At 46.9% G+C, this 19,498-nt stretch overlaps 1 protein-coding gene across 8 annotated transcripts in view; it reads right to left on the bottom strand.

The window, feature by feature from the left end:
• Positions 1-14,696: 14,696 nt before the first annotated feature.
• LOC106847392 (zinc finger protein 548-like) overlaps positions 14,697-19,498 on the bottom strand; it is a 41,426-nt gene continuing 36,624 nt past the window's right edge. For all 8 annotated transcript variants that reach the window (XM_070498670.1, XM_070498672.1, XM_044760030.2 and 5 more), the window contains one exon: positions 14,697-18,448. In XM_070498670.1, coding sequence (XP_070354771.1) covers positions 17,082-18,448 — 1,367 coding nt within the window. In that variant the 3' untranslated portion in view covers positions 14,697-17,081. The remainder of the gene's footprint in view (positions 18,449-19,498) is intronic.

The following is a 19,498-nucleotide window of genomic DNA, read 5'->3' as shown; positions in this document are numbered from 1 at the left end:
CAAAAACTCATTGAAAGATACCAACTAACCAGCCTCACTCAAGTAGAAGTGGATAATCTGAAAAATCCTTTGTCCAATACACACATTTAATTAGTGTTTCCAGATTGCTAGTAGTGCTCATCTGTGGATAATGTAAGGAGCCTTCTCACTAAAAACTTCAGACCAAGATGGCTTCACTAATGAATCCTACCAAATATTTAATCAAGACATAATTAAGATTCTATCAACTCTTCCAAAAAATAAGTAATAATGTATGGAACACTTCCCAACTAATTTTATGAAGCCAGTGTTACCCTGCCGCAAAACCAGATAATGATATTAAAAGAAAATTACATGGGCTGGCCCTGTGGCCGAGTGGTTAAGTTCGCGCGCTCCGCTGCAGGCAGCCCAGTGTTTCGTTGGTTCGAATCCTGGGCATGGACATGGCACTGCTCATCAGACCACACTGAGGCAGCGTCCCACATGCCACAACTAGAAGAATCCACAACGAAGAATATACAACTATGTACCGGGGGGCTTTGGGGAGAAAAAGGAAATAATAAAATCTTTAAAAAATATATATATATATACGGGGCTGGCCCCGTGGCCGAGTGGTTAGGTTTGCGCGCTCCGCTGCAGGCGGTCCAGTGTTTCGTTGGTTCGAATCCTGGGCGCGGACATGGCACTGCTCATCAAACCACGCTGAGGCAGGATCCCACATGCCACAACTAGAAGGACCCACAACAAAGAATATACAACTATGTACTGGGGGGCTTTGGGGAGAAAAAGGAAAAAAATAAAATCTTTAAAAAAAAAAAATATATATATATATACTACTGTAGTACTGGAGTGATTTGGGGAGAAAAAGCAAAAAAAAAAAAAAGAAGATTGGCAACAATTAGCTCAGGTGTCAATCTTTAAAAAGAAAAAAAAAATACATACCAATACATGAGCATAGATGCAAAAAAATCCTTAAAATTTTAGAGAGTTAAGTCTGGATGTGTGTGTGTATAAAATGAATATATTTTCAATTGTTAAGCCAATCTTATATTCCTGATAATATCCTAATCTAGAGAGATTTATGAGGCATGTAAGGTCGGTTTAACAATTGGAAATGCATTACTTGAATCCATATTAACTAGCAGCTGTGATATAATAAAGACTATATCTGCTCTTTGTCTCAGGTTTGCACAGAGGTTTAAAAATCTTAGAATTCCTGAAGTGATGGAGTCTTTCTTATGCTAATAAGGTGACTCATGGTAGGCCCCTAGAAAGCTTCAGGATCTAATAATCTGGCTTATGTCAGGAGGCCCTGGTCAAAACTCGACACGAAAGGTTGGTGAAGCTTCCTGGTTGGTGAACATTGATATGCAGGAGGGTGAGTGCCCTGGCTCCCTGAGGAGAGTCAGGGAAGCTCTGCATCCAGGCCACCCTGCCCCGCCCCCGACCTTGCCTTATGCATCCTTTCTATTTGGCTGTTCCTGAGTTGTATTCTTTATGACAAAACTAGAATCCTAGGTAGAGCACTTTTAGTGAGTTCTATTAGTCATTTGAGCGAATTATTGAACCTGAGCGGATCATGGGAACTCCTGAAATTATAGCCAGTTGGTCAGAAGTGCACATGAGCCCTGAGACTTGCAGCTCACTTCTGAAATCAGGGCTTTCTTGTGCAGGACTGAGGCATTAAAGATGTGGAGACTGATGCTAACTCTGCGTAGTTGGTGTCAGAAAACATGTCAGAACCAATTCACTTAACTTGATATAGGGCAGCTATTAAAAACCTAAAGCGAACATTACACTTAATGGTGAAAGTCTGAATGCTTTCCACCTAATATTAGTGATAAGCGGTGATGTCCGCTCATTACTTCTATATAATATTACACTGAGGGTCTCTGCCAGTGCTATAAGAAAATTAAAGGAACTAAATGGTGTGCAAATTGTAAAGGAAGAACCAAGACAGTCATTATTCACAGATGACATGCTTATCTATTTAGAAAATTCCTAGTTATCTAATTAAAAAGCTAATAGATCTACTAAGTTAGATTAGCCAAGGTCCCAGGATAAAATGTCAATATACGATGAATGTTTAGAAGTTGAAAAACTATATCCCTTACAATGGCATCAAAATATGAAATATTTCGGAATAAATTTAACAAAATACTTCAAGATCTGTAAAGCAAATTTACAAAATACTGCTGAGACATACCATGTTTCTGAATTAAAGACTAAATAAATTGTTCTCCCCTAATTGTTCTGTAGGTTCACAAAACTATCAAATCCCCAGTGATTTTTTTTGGTAGAAACTAACAAATTGATTCTAAAATTCATATGGAAATTCAGAAGACCTAAAATACCCAAAACAAATTTTGCAAAGAACAACAAATTTAAAAGGTTTTATCTGATTTTGAAAATTACTATAGAGCTATACTAATAAAAGCTATAATATTGGTGAAAGACAGAGCAAGAAGATAGAGTCCAGAAATAGACCCAAACATACTGTCATTTTATTTTCAGTAAAATTGCCCAAGTACTTCACAACTGAAAGGATAATGTTTTCAACATATTTCTCTAAAATTATGACATCCTTATGAAAAAGTAAGAAAAAACCCTCAAAACTTAAGCCATTTACTAATTAACTTGAAACAGATCACAAACCTGAATGTCTGAGAGAAAAAATGTCCATCTCCTAGGAGATAACATATGCGGTGCACTCTTTGAACATGAGTTAGACAAAGACTTTTTTACAAAGGACATAAAAATGAAAACCCAAAGAAAATAAAATAATAAATTGAGACTTTATCAAAATTAAAAACAAATTTAAGAAAAATGCAAGTCATAGTCTGGTGAAAAATATTTGCAAAATATGTCTGATAAATAACTGGTATCCAAAATTTTAAAATAACCTTTACAACAATAATAAGAAAAACAACCCAATTTAACAAAAAAGGGACATTTTGAATACAAATCTCACCAAAGAAGATATACAAATGATAAATAAGCATGTGAAAATATGCTCAACATCATTAAGCATTGGGGAAATGCAGAAAAGAATCACAATAAGACGCAAGAGCACTCTTTTGAGTGGCTAAATTCAAAGACTGACTATGCCAAGTCAGTGAAGTTATGAAACAGAACTTCCATTAGTTGCTGGTGGGAATGCAAAATGTTAAAACTCACTTTGGAAAACACTGGTAATTTCTATAAAACTAAACGTGCATTTATCATGTGACACAGCCATCTCATTTGTAGGTATATCCTTAAGAGGAATAAAGATGTGTGTCCACAGAAATATTTGTACTTGAATGTTCACAGCAACAGCAGGTTTATTGATAAAAGTCAATACTGTAACTAGGAACAAAATTTTTAAAATTCTACAAATGTGCACCCATGGGTGCATGGGTAATTGTATTCATTTGCTAGAGCTATCGACAAATTACCTAAGACTGGGTGGCTTAAACAACAGACATTTGTTTTCTCATGCTTCTGGAGGCTGGAAGTCCCAGATGAAGATGCTGGCAGGGTTGCTTTCCCCTCAGGCCACTTTCCTCTGTTTGCAGATGGCGGCCCTCTTGCCGCCTCTTCACTTGGTCATCCCTCTGTGCACATGTGCCCCTAGTGTCTGTGTGCGTCCTAATTGCTTCTTGTAAGGCACCCGTTAGATTGGGTTAATGCCCATCCTAATAGCCTCCTTTTAACTTAATTACCTCTTCAAAGGCCCTATTTCCCAGTACACTCACTTTCTGACTGGGGCCGGGGTCTCTGTGCGCTACCTTGCACCAAAGAGCTCTCAGGTTTGGAAAGAATAACACTGCTTTGAACCAAGCAGTGTTTCCTGAGAGTGGATTCTCTGACTCTCGTGGACCCCAGGGCTCAGCTACCAGAGTGGGCTTCAACGTGTGAATTTCGGGGGAACACAACTCAGCCCTGTGATGAGAAATACAACCATTTTGAGTTGCTGCCAAGGCATTTTATGGTATGACAACTCGACAACTCTGCTCACACCGAGTCTGGACACTGAGATAAGGATCTAAGCTCAGGACGCCCACCTCAGTTCCCCTTTGCTTATCCCAGGCACTGTTTAAAATGACCACTCAGAGTTGAGCCTGAGAAAAGTCAGTGACCTCCACCCCACCACCTTATGAGTAACAGGTGCCTGCCACCCTGCTCTCTGTCTCCTGCTCGCTTGTGACCTGGGATAGAGGCCTGCCCTTCCCCTGGCTCATTACATCCGCATTCTGGGATCTGTAATTAATAAACCAGGCTCTGTGACGAGTAGCAGTCACCCTCCTCCTGAGGTGGTTGGCTGTTGTTTGAGAAAAGTGTTGGCAAAATTGAAATACTTTCCTTCAGTTGTGTCTTTGCTGGGCCCCTTGGGGCTTCTTGGTACCCATTGGTGTGGTGATGGTGCCTTCCTGGGATGGGGCTAAACTGCACCAAGTGAAAAACAGAGATTCATGGCAAATGGGATCGCTCTTCTTGCTCTGCCCTTGGGCCCTGAATGCCTCCTGCCCATGGATGGTCTGTGGAAGGCAGAAGTATGGTCCTCAGCCCAACCTGGCTTTCCCACCCTCTATCTCCTGGGGTCCACAGGGCTGGGATCCCTGATGCAGCAGTCGCCTGCCTCCTGTGTCTCAAGCAGCTCTCCCCACGGCGGGGAGGCTGTCCTGCTGCAAGCTGTGCACCCCTTGGCCCTCTGTGGGGCCACCGGAGTGCTCCATGTTCTCCCCTAGGTGCCTGAGACTGAGCAGTGGTGTAATTCCAGTTCCCAGAGCCCCCATTCAGCCAGTGCTGTGGTGTCTGAGGTAAAGGAACATGCGTTTTCTTGTGGGGGACCACCTCCTAGTCCCACTGTGTGCCAGGGGTGCTGACTGGTGGGTGCACGCTGTTTCCTTTGTCAGGCTGCTCGTGGGCATGAGGAAGCCGAGTGGGCCAAGCCAGGGACACAGAGGTAAAATCATTGGCATGATGTTTGGTAGGCATAAACAGTTTAATTTTGATTATTTGATGAAAATGTAAACTTGTATACAAATAACATGCTGAAACTGAGAATGAAGGAGTTAAAATTTCCTTGGATTAGGATGAATCTGTGCCTTATATCCACAAGGTTAGGTCAGCATCTTGGTGGAGTGAGCTCTTCCCTTAGACTCTCCCCACTAGGATACAATGAAAAGGACATTCATAAACCAACAGAGGACATTCGTACAACACAAAAGACGTCTGAAGAGCCACATAGCCATACGTCTGAAGGTGGAGGTGCTGGACCCCCTGGAGGAAGTGGAAGGAGGTAAGGAGATCTCCTTTCCCTCCCCCAAGAGTAGTGACCCAGGGTGCAGGATGTGGGTGGCTCTGAGAGGAGAGGGGGGAGCAGTGGCCCTCTGCAGAATTACCTTTGTTCTCCAAGTTCCCTTACAGTCCATGGAAAAGCCCTGCACAGAGGTGGCTAAGCTATTGCGGTGGTGTCTTCATCAAGCCAGCACCCCAGGAGAGCAGAAAGCAAGCTCAGAGCAAGAAGCCCCTGAGGTCCTGCAGGAGAAAGAAAGTGCCCCTGCCCTCTGCCTGGCGCTCCAGCTCAGCCGGTTAGGCAGAGCACCCAGGCATATGTTATAAAAGCAGCAGCTGTGAGACAGTGAGCCATGGTCATGCTGGGCTCAGAATACACAGCTCTTGACCCCCACCCAGTGGCAGCAGGTGGAAGCTGCAACCAAATACTATCATTATGCAGAGGCACAAATCCATACCATCAGAAAATATGAAAAAATACTTTAATAGTCCAGACCAGAAGGAAAATGACAAGCACCCAGAAATCAATCCTGAAGTCATAGGAATTTATAATCTAAATGACAGAGAATTCAAAATGGCTATCATAAAAAAATCTCAACAAGTTACGAGAAAATATAAATAGTTCAATGAAATCAGGAAATTCTTTACAAAAGAGATTGGAATTATAAAGAAAAAAACAATCAGAAATGTTGGAGATGAAAAACACAATAGATGATAAGATAAAGAAACATCTGGACTCTATGAATAACAGAGCTGATATTATGGAGGAGAGAATTAGCATTCTGAAGGACAGAAATATAGAAATGCTTCAGATGGAGGAGGGGAGAGAACTAAGACTAAAAAGAAATGAAGAAATTCTCTGAGAAATATCCAACTCAATTAGGAAATGCAATATAAGGATTATAGGTATTCAAGAGGGAGAAGAGAAGGAGAATGGAGCAGAAAGCTTGTTCAAAGAAGTAAGAGCTGAGAACTTCCCGAACCTGGGGAAGGAGATGGAAATACAAGTGAAAGAAGTCAATAGAGCTCCTAATTATATCAATGTAAAAGGACTTTCTCCAGGGCATATAGTAGTAAAGTTGACAAAAGTAAATGACAAAGAAAAAATATTAAGGGCAGCAAGGCAGAAGAAAATAACTTACAAAGGAACCCCTATCAGACTTTCCACAGATTTCTCAGCAGAAACCTTACAGGCTAGGAATGCTATATTCCAGATTCTGAAAGACAAAAACTTTCAGCCAAGAATAATATCCAGGGAAATTATCTTTAGATATGATGGAGAAATAAAAACTTTCCCAGATAAACAAAAGCTAAGGGTGTTCATCGCCACAAGAACCCCCTACAAAAAATGCTCTAGAAGGCCCTCATGCCTGAAAAAAAAGAAAGGGTTTACAAAGCCTTGAGCAAGGACATAAATAGGTAGACAAAAATCAGAAAATTGCAGCTCTCTATCAGAACAGGTTAGCAAACAATTAAAACATTAAAGGCAAAGGGAAGGAAAACATCAAAAATAAATCTCGTCATTTTAACTACAAACTCAATACAAGGTGGAGTAAGTTGTGACAATAATAACTTAGAAGGGGAAGAGGAAAGGGATGGAATCAGCTTAGACTAAGGACATAAAAGGCTATCAGAAAATGGGCTGTGTCATCTCTGAGATTTTTTATACAAACTTCACAGTAACCACTAAATAAAAAATCAGAACAGAGACACAAATGATAAAGAGAAAACTAAGAAAAGCATCATAGAGAACTACCAAACTGAATTGCTAGTCCGAAAGACAGGAGGAAAAACAAGGGAAAAGAGAAGAACCAGAAAATGAGCAATAAAATGGCAGCATTAACCCCTCATATATCAATAATCACTCTAAATGCAAATAGATTGAACTCTCCAGTCAAAAGACACAGAGTGGGAGGTGGATTAAAAAACAAGACCCAGCAATACACTGCTTACAGGAAACCCACCTCACCTCTAAAGACAAACACAGGCTCAAAGTGAAGGGATGGAAGATGATACTCCAAAAAGCAAATGGCAAGCAAAAGAAAACAGGTATTGCAATACTTATATCACACAAAGTAGACTTGGATACAAAACAGGCAAAGAGAGACAGAGGGGCATTATATAATGATCAAAGGGACACTCCACCACGAAGATATAACACTTACATATGCACCTAACACAGGAGCACGAACGTACATAAAGCAACTACTAACAAACCTAAAAGGAGATATTAAAAACAACACAATAATACTGGGGGAACCTACCCCACTTATATCAATGGATAGATCATCCAGACAGAAAGTCTACAAGGAAATAGTGGATTTATACAAGGTTGACGCCGGAAACAAAATAACCAAAGTTTCTGAGCTCGCCTTGCAGATCAGCAGGAGGACCACTGATAAGAGAGGACCTTGCTGACAGCCCCGCCTGACTAAACATCTTGCAGCACGACTGAGAAGTGAAAATGACTGATTGTAAACTTCAGATGTCAAAGACTAAAAATCCACCGCACCCAACACATAGAACAGACAATCATACCTGTGCGAAAGACCCAGAATTTCAGTCCCCAAGGCCTCATGCTCTCCCTCCCCCACCTAAAACCCCAAATAAAACCCTTGCTTGTAGCTTTTCCGGAGTTTGGGATTATAGCGTGAGCTGCCCATTCTCCTAGCTCAGCACCTTGCAATAAAATTCCTACTGTCTTCCACTACAGCCGGTGTCAGAGATTGGCTGGCTGCTCGACGAGTGACTCACTTCAGGTTGCTCTCAACGCTCGTGCTCCGTAAGCCAGACGAGCCCGCAGTGCAGACGAGAGGCAGTGCAGGCTCCCGGCGACCGAGAGCTCAGGTCAGCGTGCTGCACCGCAGAGCCCACAGCCCTGGCTCTCTGAACTTTTGCGGCCAAAGGGGACGGTGGGCAGGCTGGCAAGTAGGCCTTTTCTAGCGCATCTTGCCGGTACCTTGGAGGCCCGAATCCTCCACCCACCGTCCCCTTTACGGAGTCATTGACACGACTTCCACTGGGGGTGAGCAGTTTCTCTCCTTTGCCCGAGGATCAGGCAGCCTCGGTGGGGCTGATCGCTGCCCCTTGCCCACCTCCTCTGAGTCCGGGGAGGGTCCTGCGGGACCGGCGTTTGGCGCGCGTTGCAGTGCACTCAGGTCCCCCTTGCAAGAGGACCCGTCCAGCCCGCCTCCGCCCGGAGCAGCTGTCTGCCCCCTCCCGTCGGAGCCTTAGCCGGCAGCGCGCGGGCACCGGTCTGGGCGCCTGGCTTGGGAGCGTTCCTGAGACGTGATCCTGGAGGGTCCGACCAACAGATGGATGGAGAGTGGGCCCCGCCCGAGGTTGGGGCGGGGGGGGGGTCCCGGGAGGGGCGGCCTGGGAGGCTCAAGCGTGCTGAGAGCGCCGGCGTTCCAGGCGTCAGGGGACCGCCCCCGCGTTAGTGGCGGCGACGGCCCGTACGTTCATCCAGGGGGCTCCACTGCGTTCAGACGCGATCTTCCACTTTTCCTCGTGCGCCAGCGCCGGTCGTTCCGTGTGCGCTCCCTTCCCGTCACCGCCCGTTCGGGCCCCGCCGGAACACTGACCGTGCGCCCCGCCTGGGAACAGAGCCGTCCTCGCCGCGCAGGTGGCCCTGGCCACCACAGGCAAAGTCCTCTCGGACCCGATGGGCCCCGCGCGGCGGGCGAGCTCGCGGATGCGGGCGTGTGCGCGGGAGAACGTTCTGGGCGTGGGCTGTGACCGCAGTGGTGCAGGACCCAACCTGTGAGGTGCGGGGGTCACCGAGGCCGGTCAGCGTCCTGGGCGCCGTGGCGCCGCTCTTGCGCTGGTGAAGATCTCTCCGTGAGACCCCATGTGGGTCCCGGCGACCCACTGGTGTCCCAGGTTTCCTCTGCCCTCTCCGCCCGCCACCTCGCACCCTCCCGTCCAGCTGTCGAATGGGGCCGCGCCCCGTGCGTGTCGCTTCCTGTGGCCCCTTCTTGTCAGCAAACGCCCAACAGTGACGTTGCTCGTGGGGTCGAACTGTCCCCCGCCACGCTGCACTCGGGCACACGCGCTCGGGCGCGAGTCAGGTCCTGACCAGCCATCGTGACTGCTGTGGCCGCGCCACCCCCAGGGACGTGTGTTTGTCTGACCAAAGCCGACCTGGCCAGCCTTCCCCAGCTACAGCTTTGGTGACCAGATAACCTCAGGCTGATCGCACGCCCCTCACCCCCCGCCCCGTGTGGCAGCGACAACCTAGTCGAATGTCCGCTTCATCAACTCTTAGTGGCAGTCACCGTGCCTACCCAGTGACCACGGGTGATTGGAAATCAGGATTCAATTCTGGAGAGGAAGGCTGAGAACGTTACCACATCCAAGGATGGCAGCGGTATGAAAATTACCCACTCTTGATCTAGAGAGAGAGTCACAAACAATGCAAGCCTGTCGAAGCCCGCCCTCAAAGGAGTGCGCTTTAGGTCTTTAAACGAGGATCCTTTGGAGAGCAAGTCTGGAGCCGGCCGCCGCAGTGACGCAAACTTCAATAACTTTTATACTAAATTGCTGCCGGACCTTCAAGAATGGGTGGGCCGTCCCGCCCATTTCCTCTGGTCGGTGCCTTGGTGCTCTTAGTTGAGTGTCTGGTGGGGGCCTGAGCATTACTGTGAAAATAGTGTTCAAAACACGCCCGCGTCGCCTGGGTACCACAGCTTGGAGTAAGGGAAAGGGGACCGACCACCGTTCTGTCAGGTGGTTTTGGGGACTGAGGACATCATTCAGAGGGACAGCTGAGGGCATTCGAATTGCTGGAGATAAAACTTGGGTGAGCGTGAGATGGACCAGAGCGAAAGCATTTGCCAGGGGTGACTTGTGTCTTCATTAATCAAGAACCAAAGTCAGAGGATGGAAGACGATCAAATACCGTCATACTTCCGGCCAGAACGGTCTGGACGTGGACAGGGTTGATAGCTCTTTCTCATTGCGTGGGTGGGTGGGGTATGGCCAGTTTTAGTTGGTGAAGCGATTTTGTCTGGTGAATTGTGATAAACGAGACTCCGGCATGCTAACTAGTTAGGTGACTCCCAAGCAGTCTGCATCCCCCAACTTCTTAGGGGGACAGTGGTGGTCAGCCACCTGCGACTGAGCTATAACAGGTCTGAGATGTTCTCAGAGGTGGGGGCTGCGTGTTCGGTACACTGAGTGGCTCAGTGGGTGCCTACTCAATGCCAGCGGTGTAGGAAACCCATTGGTGATGGGAATCGGGGCGTGCAGTTATGCCCTGTGACTGAGGAATTCCCAGTAAGTGAGGGTCATAAGTCCCTGCCCTTTGTCCACACTGCCGTTGCTACTGCGGAGGGAACAGCTTAGTGAGACCGGAGGATGGGCCCATGACCCTCGCGGAGCGCTGAGAAGACAGCAGAACTTCAGAGGGGAGGGAAAAGTCATACAAAGCTTTCCCCTTGGGTGAACCCGCGGGGAAGGGTCATTAGGGAGAGTGACGGCGGCGCCCAGCGAGGACCGCTCCCGGGCGCTCACCCGGCGCAGGCGGGAGTGCAGTGCGGGCCAGCTGCGCAGTCCGGAGGCGGGAACCCGCCGTGACCTCGGCGGTTGGCTGGAGGTGGTGGCGCAGCTGGGGCTCTGTGCTCTCCTCTGCCTGTCACCTGCTACCCGCCTTGGTCCGGTGTCTCTTGTCCAGGCTGGCGTGTCCCAACCTCCTGGGGGGCAGGTCGAGGCTCAGGGGTCCTTGGCGCATCTGCGGCGGCCCCCGCGGAGTCCCCGGGTCAAGCTCACATGGGGCACCCGATGCCCGCCCTGGACGGTTCCCAGGTCGTCGGCTAACCCCCGGATCTCGTCCCGCAAGGCTCTCCCCTCCCTCCCCGCCTCTGCCCGTTTAACTCTTCACCCCCGTGCCCCCCCCCCCCCCCCCCCGCTTCCCGCCATCGCCCCGCCCTCGGTGCCGAGGGGCCTGGGCTGCGCGTGCCAGGAGGGCCCGCCCGTGGGGTGGCGCGGAAGGCAGCGGGTCTAGGTGGCGGCGGCGCCTGGTAGGCTGGCCCCGTCACTGCTGGCAGCGCCAAGGTTTGTGTCCTTCGGACGGGTTGGCGTTCAGACTATGCCTGTGTGGCCCTTCTAGCCGGTGGCCCCGTGCAGGTACCTGGCATGACACAGTGCAGAGGTTTAAAGACCTTTGGGGGTTGCCCATTCGCCTTGGGTCGGGGCGGTTGGGCCCGCGGAGAGTCTGGAGGCCTGACCCTTCTCCCCATCCTCTGTCACCCCAGGCCATGCGCCACGGCCCCCATGGCCGTCGGGAGGGCGTTACCCAGCGGTGCCAGACGCCCCGTCGACAAACGTTCGTGGCTTGGTTTCTCTCTTCCTGGAAGGCCACAGGCATCATCCCCCCCCCACACACACACACACACTCCGCCCCCCGCCCTGGGGACGTGCTGTGCCAGGGAGCTCCCCCTCTGGGGGGACCCGCCAATAAACGCAAACGACTCAGCGGTGCGTTCCTTGGCTGGTTCATCGATGAAGACTGCAAATAGCTACGAGAATCAGTGTGAGTTGCAGGACACATGGGTCATGGACACTTCGCACTTTCGGGCCCGGGTTCATCCCGGGGCTACGTCTGTCTGAGTGCTGCTGGACGATCGATGGCCCCCCTGGGTGTGCTGCCCCCCTGCGGCGAGGGCCGGGGTTCCCTCGCTGGGCCCCGTCCTCCCACCACGGCAGGTGGCAGGCGGCCATCCTGGAGGGGGACTGGCTGCTGGGCCCTCGGGCTTGTAAGCGCAAACCCGTGTCTCCGCCCCAGCCCAAGCCCCCACCCCTCCCGGACGCCTGCTCCACAGAAGCGGACTTGTAGGAGAGAAGTTACTAACTTTGGTCGGTAGTCTGGTCCCGGGAGTCAGGAGACTTACGGAAAGGTTAGGAGTAAGATGCCAAGTAGCCAGTACATATTCTGAGCACACGTAGTATAACCAAGGAATGTTTTTCTAAAGGCCTGGAGCCAGGTCTTGGAAAAGTAGTCACCAAGGAAGATAGCGCCCCGTCTCCCGGCCCTAGGGAGTTTAACTTAGGCGCCCGGGTCTACATACACACGGTACCTAGCTACCTATGTGTCAGGTAGGAGAAATTATTTCTTTGGATAAAGGCAAATAGCTACCACAGAGGACCACTCAAATTGCCAGGCACGTTTAGGATAAACTGTAACAAACGGTGCTGTCAAGTCCTCTCACTTGCAGTTATCATTTATTTTGAGAACTTGTATGTAACGGGCTGTATCTGCTTGGCTATATAAAAAGGTGAGATTCCTATTTTTACAGTCTCTTTACTGGATTGTCTGTGATGTGCATCAGATTCTAGTTTTGTGCTAAATTCAATAATAAAGCTGTTTTTTTCCTCCTCTGTGGAGACTTTCTGGTTTGGCAGTGTTTGTTAATTTCCCCAACAGTCAGCAGGTTAACCCTTATCAGATCCAATAAGCGAAATCTAGAATGTGGCAAATCCTAACAGGTAAACGACCTAGTAATTTTAACAAATTATAATAAAAACGAATAATCATACCTATAGGTTACAGGCTTATTAGACACACCTACTGCAAGTTTATAAGGATACATTTTGCATGCTGACTGCAATGAATATACCTTAAAAACACATTTAAGACAGTGGCATTAAACCTGTGGCAGCTTGGTTAATGTCCTCAGATGTCTACGTCCTCATCCCTGGACTTCGTGAATGTTCTTATATGGCAAGAGAACCTTGCAATGAGATTAAGGATTTTGAGACGAGGTTAGCCTCCATTATCTATGTTTACTGCCCCACAATGTAATCTCAAGTGTCCTTACAAAGAGGCAGGTAGAGGGGGACACAACTACACCAAACGAAGTCAATCTGAGGACTGAAACAAGATGCTGGTTTTGAAGATGGGGCAGCAGTCATGAAGCGAGGGATGCAGCTCTGGACTGGGGAAAAGGCAAGGACAAGGCCTCAACTCTCGAGCCTCTGAAAGACCGTGCCTCTACTGCCACCCTGACATTCTTGTGAGTGACTTTGGATTCCTGACTTCCAGAACAATAAGGGAATAAAATGTGTTCTAAACCACCAAGTTTGTGACAATTTGTCACAGCAGCTATAGAAAATGAATACAACAGATTATTTTGTGTTGATTGATGTTTATGAAAAAGTGCTCACATTCTTAAAACGTATTCTGACTTAAGAATTAAGTGACATCTGGGGAGTCTATGTAAAAAAGCTCAGTAATGTGGGTGGGCAATAGATGAAAGACGACCAACCAAGAAATGAGGAATAATGATGAACAATTGGAGATAGGTTCCATGGGCTTCGAGCACAGGCTTTTCGGTTTTTGTATCTATTTGAAAATGTCCATTACAAAAGAAAGAATATTTCTAGGATTTAGCACCTTATTTTATAGATTAAAAGGGGATGGATTACAAATCGCATGAGGAAAACTTCTGGTTTCAGAAGTGTAAGTGTGTCTCAAAACTTGTCAAACTGTACTTTAAGTGCCGTTTAAGTCAATTATAGTTGAACAAAGCTTTTTAAAAAGGTAACTAGTTCTGAAATCCCCAAGACTACCCTCAGGTTCACTGAGTCACCAGGAAGACTCACAGAACTTAGGAAAGCTGTTCTTTTATAGCAATGGTGGCAGTTCATTATAGTGAAGGGACACAAATATAGAAATCAAATCAGCAAAGACAGCACATAGAGACCAGGCACCAGCTTCCGGTTGTCTCCTCCCAGTGCAGTTACCTAGACAGCGCTTAAGTCTCCCAGCAATGATGTGTGACAACACACACAAAGTACCGCTAACGAGGGAAACGCAGCCAAGCCTCAGTGTCCAGGTTTTTTGAGTGTCTGTCACGTAAACAAGGAGCACCTGTGTGTCTGACCCTCGTTTTCCCTCTGAAGAAGGTAGAGACTAAGTCACATCATTAAGCATAAACTGTCTGGCATGGGCCAAGGCCCCAGAAGTAAACAAAGACACTTATCAGGCAGAATGTTTCAAGGGCTTAAAGGTTGTCTCCCAGGGGCCAGGCAAATGCTCAACCTTTCTTTGGAGAGGTTAGACATGTGCAGAGGTTAGACATGTCAAGTCTGCTGACTTAATCTTTTACTGCACAGTAATGCTCAAAACTTGTCTCTTCCTAAGTATTTTACTCTTATCTGTCTTCTCCAGTTTATTTATGGCTATCTACCTGCATGATGGAAAGAGAATACAACGGCGCGCTGCTCCACATCTCTTCCCAAATCCACGTTCGGTGACCTCAGGTTCGCAGCTTGAAATTGGCCACAGCTGGAGCATTTACAGGAGGGAAATTGGCAAACACTACAAACAAGGGTTGATTAGTTGTCTTACTAAATCATCTTATTAACTGTCTAGACTAAACTTTAAAGTGTATGTAGCCATTACATTGTAACTAGCACAAATAATTGAGGGAATACTCTTCTGGTATTCAAAAACGTTTATTCCACTCAGCAAAGTCACTGAAGAATGAAGTTTCAACATATTTTTTCCGTTGTCTTCATTATCAATAAAAAGGAAAGTATCAGTCAACACTCATTACAAAAAAAGTCAGCAAATAGTCTGGATATTTTATCAAGGAATATACAGGTGGCAAAAGTAAACATTAAAAACGTTCAACATCATGAATCATTAGGGAAATGCAGTTACAGGAGATACCACTACACATTCTCTAAATAGCTAATATTAAAAAGACCGAGCATACCAAGCACTGGTGAGGCTATGGGGGAACTGAGACTTTCCTCTAGTGTTGGTAGAATGTCAAACGGTACAACCATTTTAGAAAGTTTGGCCTATTTCTTTAAAAAGCTAAACATTCATCTACCTTTTGACTCGGGCATTACACTCCTAGGTTTTAAAACAAAAAATATGAAGCCACATATTCATATAAGGAATTGTATGTATGTATTCATGGTAAGCCTTTTTGTGAAAGCCAAACTGGAAACGGATCCAAAAACCCCATTTGTCCATTACTAGATGAATGGATAAACAAATAGTGGTATATCCAATCAGAATATTTTTCAAGAATAAAAAAATTCACATTTGCAACTTGGATGATTCTCAAAATAATTATGCACCATAACAGAATGAGCAAAACACTTTAAGATTCCAATTATTCTAACTGTATAAGTAAATCAATGGTTTCCTCAGAGTGCAGGGAGAGAGTGGTCACAAGATAAACATGGGAGTGATGGACACATTCACTGACGATTATGATGATAGTTTCATGCGTTTATGTATGTTAAGACCTACCAAGCTGTACACTTTAAATATGTTCAGTTTACTGCATGCCAATTTATAAATCAATAAAGTTTGAACAGAAATGATTTCACATAAAAATCTGAAACTCCTCATTTTTGGAGAAGTAGAAATTTGGCAGCCCTAAGTGTTACTCCACACTCTCCCTCCACCTCATGGGAGGGGAGTTCTGCTGCAGTATCAACAAAGACTGGCAAGCAATGAAAGATGTTTCTACTTAAGTTACCCAGGAACTCTGTCTGGGTCATAAAAATCACATACCTGGACTACAGAATTTCCACTCAGTCCTTTTTATTTTTAACTTTGCAGCAATGGCCTTGAGATGAACAATTTGGAGATGCAATGGGAATCCTAAGTGTCTTTTTACATTTATTTGGTCTGGCAGCAATTGTGGCCATAGGATAGAAATAGCCCTGTAGCTCCTGAGAATTTCTGCAAAAAGTTTATCCTCAACAGCCATAAGGAACATTTGTAGCTGCAACTTTAGAACAGGCACATCTCCTCTAGTCTGCTAGTCTCTCTCACTCCCTATTGACTCACCCAGTGTTTCTATACCAAATGCAGTTCCCACCTGATGCCTGGAATCTAAGAATCAGTGACACCACCCTGCCAAATTCTGGACAATATGGCACATGGCTCTTTTGCAGGCCCTAGAGAGCAACTGTTCAACAGTGCTGGGGACATTATGTGACATCCCACATGAAAAAGAGAATCAATTTACACTGCTCAAAAAAGTCCTAGTAGTTCACATTACTGCCCTCTCAGGACCCACAAAAAATTCTGACATCTGGGTCACATGGATGCCTTAGACAACAATGCAAATTAGGCCAAAACTGGAGTGAAAATCATTCTCTGCCATAATACTATCCCCAGTGGGGCATACAGTTTGGAACACCCACAAAATCTGCTCACCTCTTCATCCTGGTAGAGTCCAATTCTGTTCTCAACCCTACTCCACCAGTGAATGGAAACTCCAAGAAAGTTGGCTTAAACAAAGCCTTTATTACTGCACAAACCAGAGCAAAGTGAGGCAGATAGTCCCCAGACAGGGTGACTTGGAGACCAATAAAATTATGAGCATCACATGAACCCAAACCTTCACAAGCCACCAGCAGAACCCAAATTAGGTCTTCAAAGCTTGTTAGGTCCATGTCCTAGCCAGTTGGAAGAGAATGATGACACCCAAGGGCTCATGTTATTCATGCTTTCCTCCAGGGGATGGGAGAGCGGAGCTCTACCTATCCTGATCACACTGAGGTGACTGACACACAAAGTGTGAATCTGCCACTTGGGAGAGGTAAGATGGCTTCTATCACAGAAACGGCAGCGACATAAATCTGGCAAGGATCCTGGGGAGGTTAGAAAGGGCAACATGGCTCCTTAAAAGCTTCCTACAAACTTGGCAGTCACAGGTCATCTCCACACTATGGCTGTTCAGATGTATCGCATTCAACTTCCAGTTGATGGCTCCCTCATAAAGGCTCTCCAGCATGTTGTATTAAAATAGGGAGACAGCTCATTCCCTGCCATCCCCATCTCATTCTAAGGCCTATTCTCCAGTGTGAACTTTCTGGTGTTGAATGAGGTTAGACCTTCGGCTGAAGACTTTCCCACATTCGCTGCACTCATAAGGTCTATCTGGGTTGTGAAGTTTCTGGTGCTCAATCAGAGCAGACCTTTGACTGAAGACTTTGCCACATTTGCTGCGCTCATGAGGTCTTTCTCTGGTGTGACTTTTTCGGTGCTGAGTAAGTTGGGTGCTTTGGCTAAAGAATTCTCCACATTCTCTGCACTCATATGGTCTATCTCCAGTGTGAACTCTCCGGTGTTGAGTGAGGCCAAATCTTTGGCTAAAAAGTTTCCCACATTCAATGCACTTATAAGGCCTTGCTCCAGTGTGAACTCTCTGGTGCTTAATGAGAGTAGAGCTTTGGCTGAAAAGTTTCCCACATTCACTACACTCATATGGCCTCTCGCCAGTGTGAATTCTCTGATGTTTAATGAGACTGGGACTTTGGTTAAAGAATTTCCCACATTCACTGCATTCATAAGGCCTTGTTCCTGTGTGAACCCTCCAGTGTTTAATTAGATTGGAGTTGGAGGTAAAGAATTTTCCACATTCACCGCATTTATAAGGCCGTGACCCAGTGTGAAGTCTCTGATGTTCACTAAGGCTGGAACTTTGGCTAAAGAACTTCCCACATTCACTGCATTCATAAGGCCTTTCTCCAGTGTGAATTCGCTGGTGCCGAACAAGAGTAGGTTTGTTGCTGAAGGCTTTCCCACATTCGCTGCACTCATAAGGCCTTTCTCCAGTATGGACTCTCCGGTGCTGAACAAGTATGTGTTTGTAGCTAAAGGTTTTCCCACATTCACTACACTCATAAGGCCTTTCTCCAGTGTGGATTCTCAGGTGCTGAGCAAGTCTGTATTTGCGGCAGAAGGCTTTCCCACATTCACTGCACTTATAGTGCCTCTGCCCAATGTGAAACGCCTCTGCACACTCAGTGTCCTTTTGTGGCTTCCCCTGGCTATGAACAACCTGGTGCTGGAGAAGGTTCAAGTTATCAGGGAAGTCCTTCCCAGCCTCCCAGTATATGAGGGGCTTCTTTGACACATGGACGACACAGCTCTTCATACAAGAGGCCCTGACCATGTTCCTCCTGAAGAGTTTCTCTCCACCGAGCCAGTTTCTGTGCCGGTGAAATTTCCCACATGCCCCACACAGTTTCTGCTCAGGGTTTGTTCCCAGGTCCTCAGCTGGATGCAAATCACCGTTCAAGTCCAGGTGACACATCTCCAAGGGAAAGGACCTTTGGATGGATAGATCTGCCTTTGGAATATTTGTTTGTGACACTTCTATAGAAACACGCTGCTCAGAAGGTACCTCCTCATCCTCCGCTCCATGCCAACAACCTTAAAGCAGAGAAATGCTGCTGAACTTTGTGGAGATTGTGGCAGGAGGAGGCAGCCCCATCACAAATGTATATTTGACATAATGAGGAATAAATCCATGGGACTGTTTTCAGGACAAGGGAGCTGAGGGCAGGTTGAGGAAAGGGCTGCTGTGCAGTACTGGGCCTCTACACAACACAGAACAGGGAGGACTCACCAGGCAAAAGACACAAGGATGGGAGGTAGCACAGGGAGGAGAGGCGGAGTCCACACCTCACTCTTCTGGGAATGGTTTTCACCAGGGCCTTGACTGCTGGTGACATATGTGTGCTATGTGGAAAGGTATGTCCAGGCCCAGGAAAATCTGTCACTGAGTTGCTGGTGTTCAAGGATTATTTTAAGGATACGTATAGACCCTGTGACACATTAAGTGTAGGCCAATATTGGAGAACACAGCAGAGGAAGCAGTGGAGAGGACTAATGAGTGGTGGAAAGCAGAGAGGTGAGGGATAATCCTGGGTCACTCCCAAGAGTAGAAATGACAAGCGGGCAAACTGTCAAGAATGGGGAAGAAAGACAGAAATGAGGGATATAGCCAGTGGCCTCAGCACAGGACATGTTCCTGAAGTGACCTGAACCTAGCCGTAATAACACACCCTCCCCCTGATGCCAACCACCAAGGCCAGGCCCACTCTGAGGCCCTCTTGCTGTGCCTGGAGTCATGCCCACTCTGTCACTGACCCAGGGTTCTCCTCCCAGCTCCAGCAGGACAACAACATGGGACCTAGAAGATGCAAGTCCTAAGGGAAAGATAGGACACGAGTGGTCAGCACCAGCCCAAGGCAATCAACCCCATAATAACCTCAGGAATGAAAAACAATATCACACAAGGAATATCTGAGGAGGGTCTTGCAGAAAGAGCTGGGTGGTGACACAAAGAGTGACCATGTTGGGTCCCTGTAACTCCTGGTACAGTCAGGCCTAGGAAATGGCAGCTAGAAGGGGCAGAACCTGGAGCACAGAGGTGTCTTCCTAGCAGGGAGTGGCCAAGACAAATGGGATCCACTGGAC

The sequence above is a fragment of the Equus asinus genome, chromosome 26 (assembly GCF_041296235.1).
Source record: "Equus asinus isolate D_3611 breed Donkey chromosome 26, EquAss-T2T_v2, whole genome shotgun sequence".
Taxonomy (NCBI): Eukaryota; Metazoa; Chordata; class Mammalia; order Perissodactyla; family Equidae; genus Equus; species Equus asinus.
The sequence above is the reverse complement of the archived record's forward strand: the minus strand, read 5'-3'. Positions and strand labels throughout refer to the sequence as shown.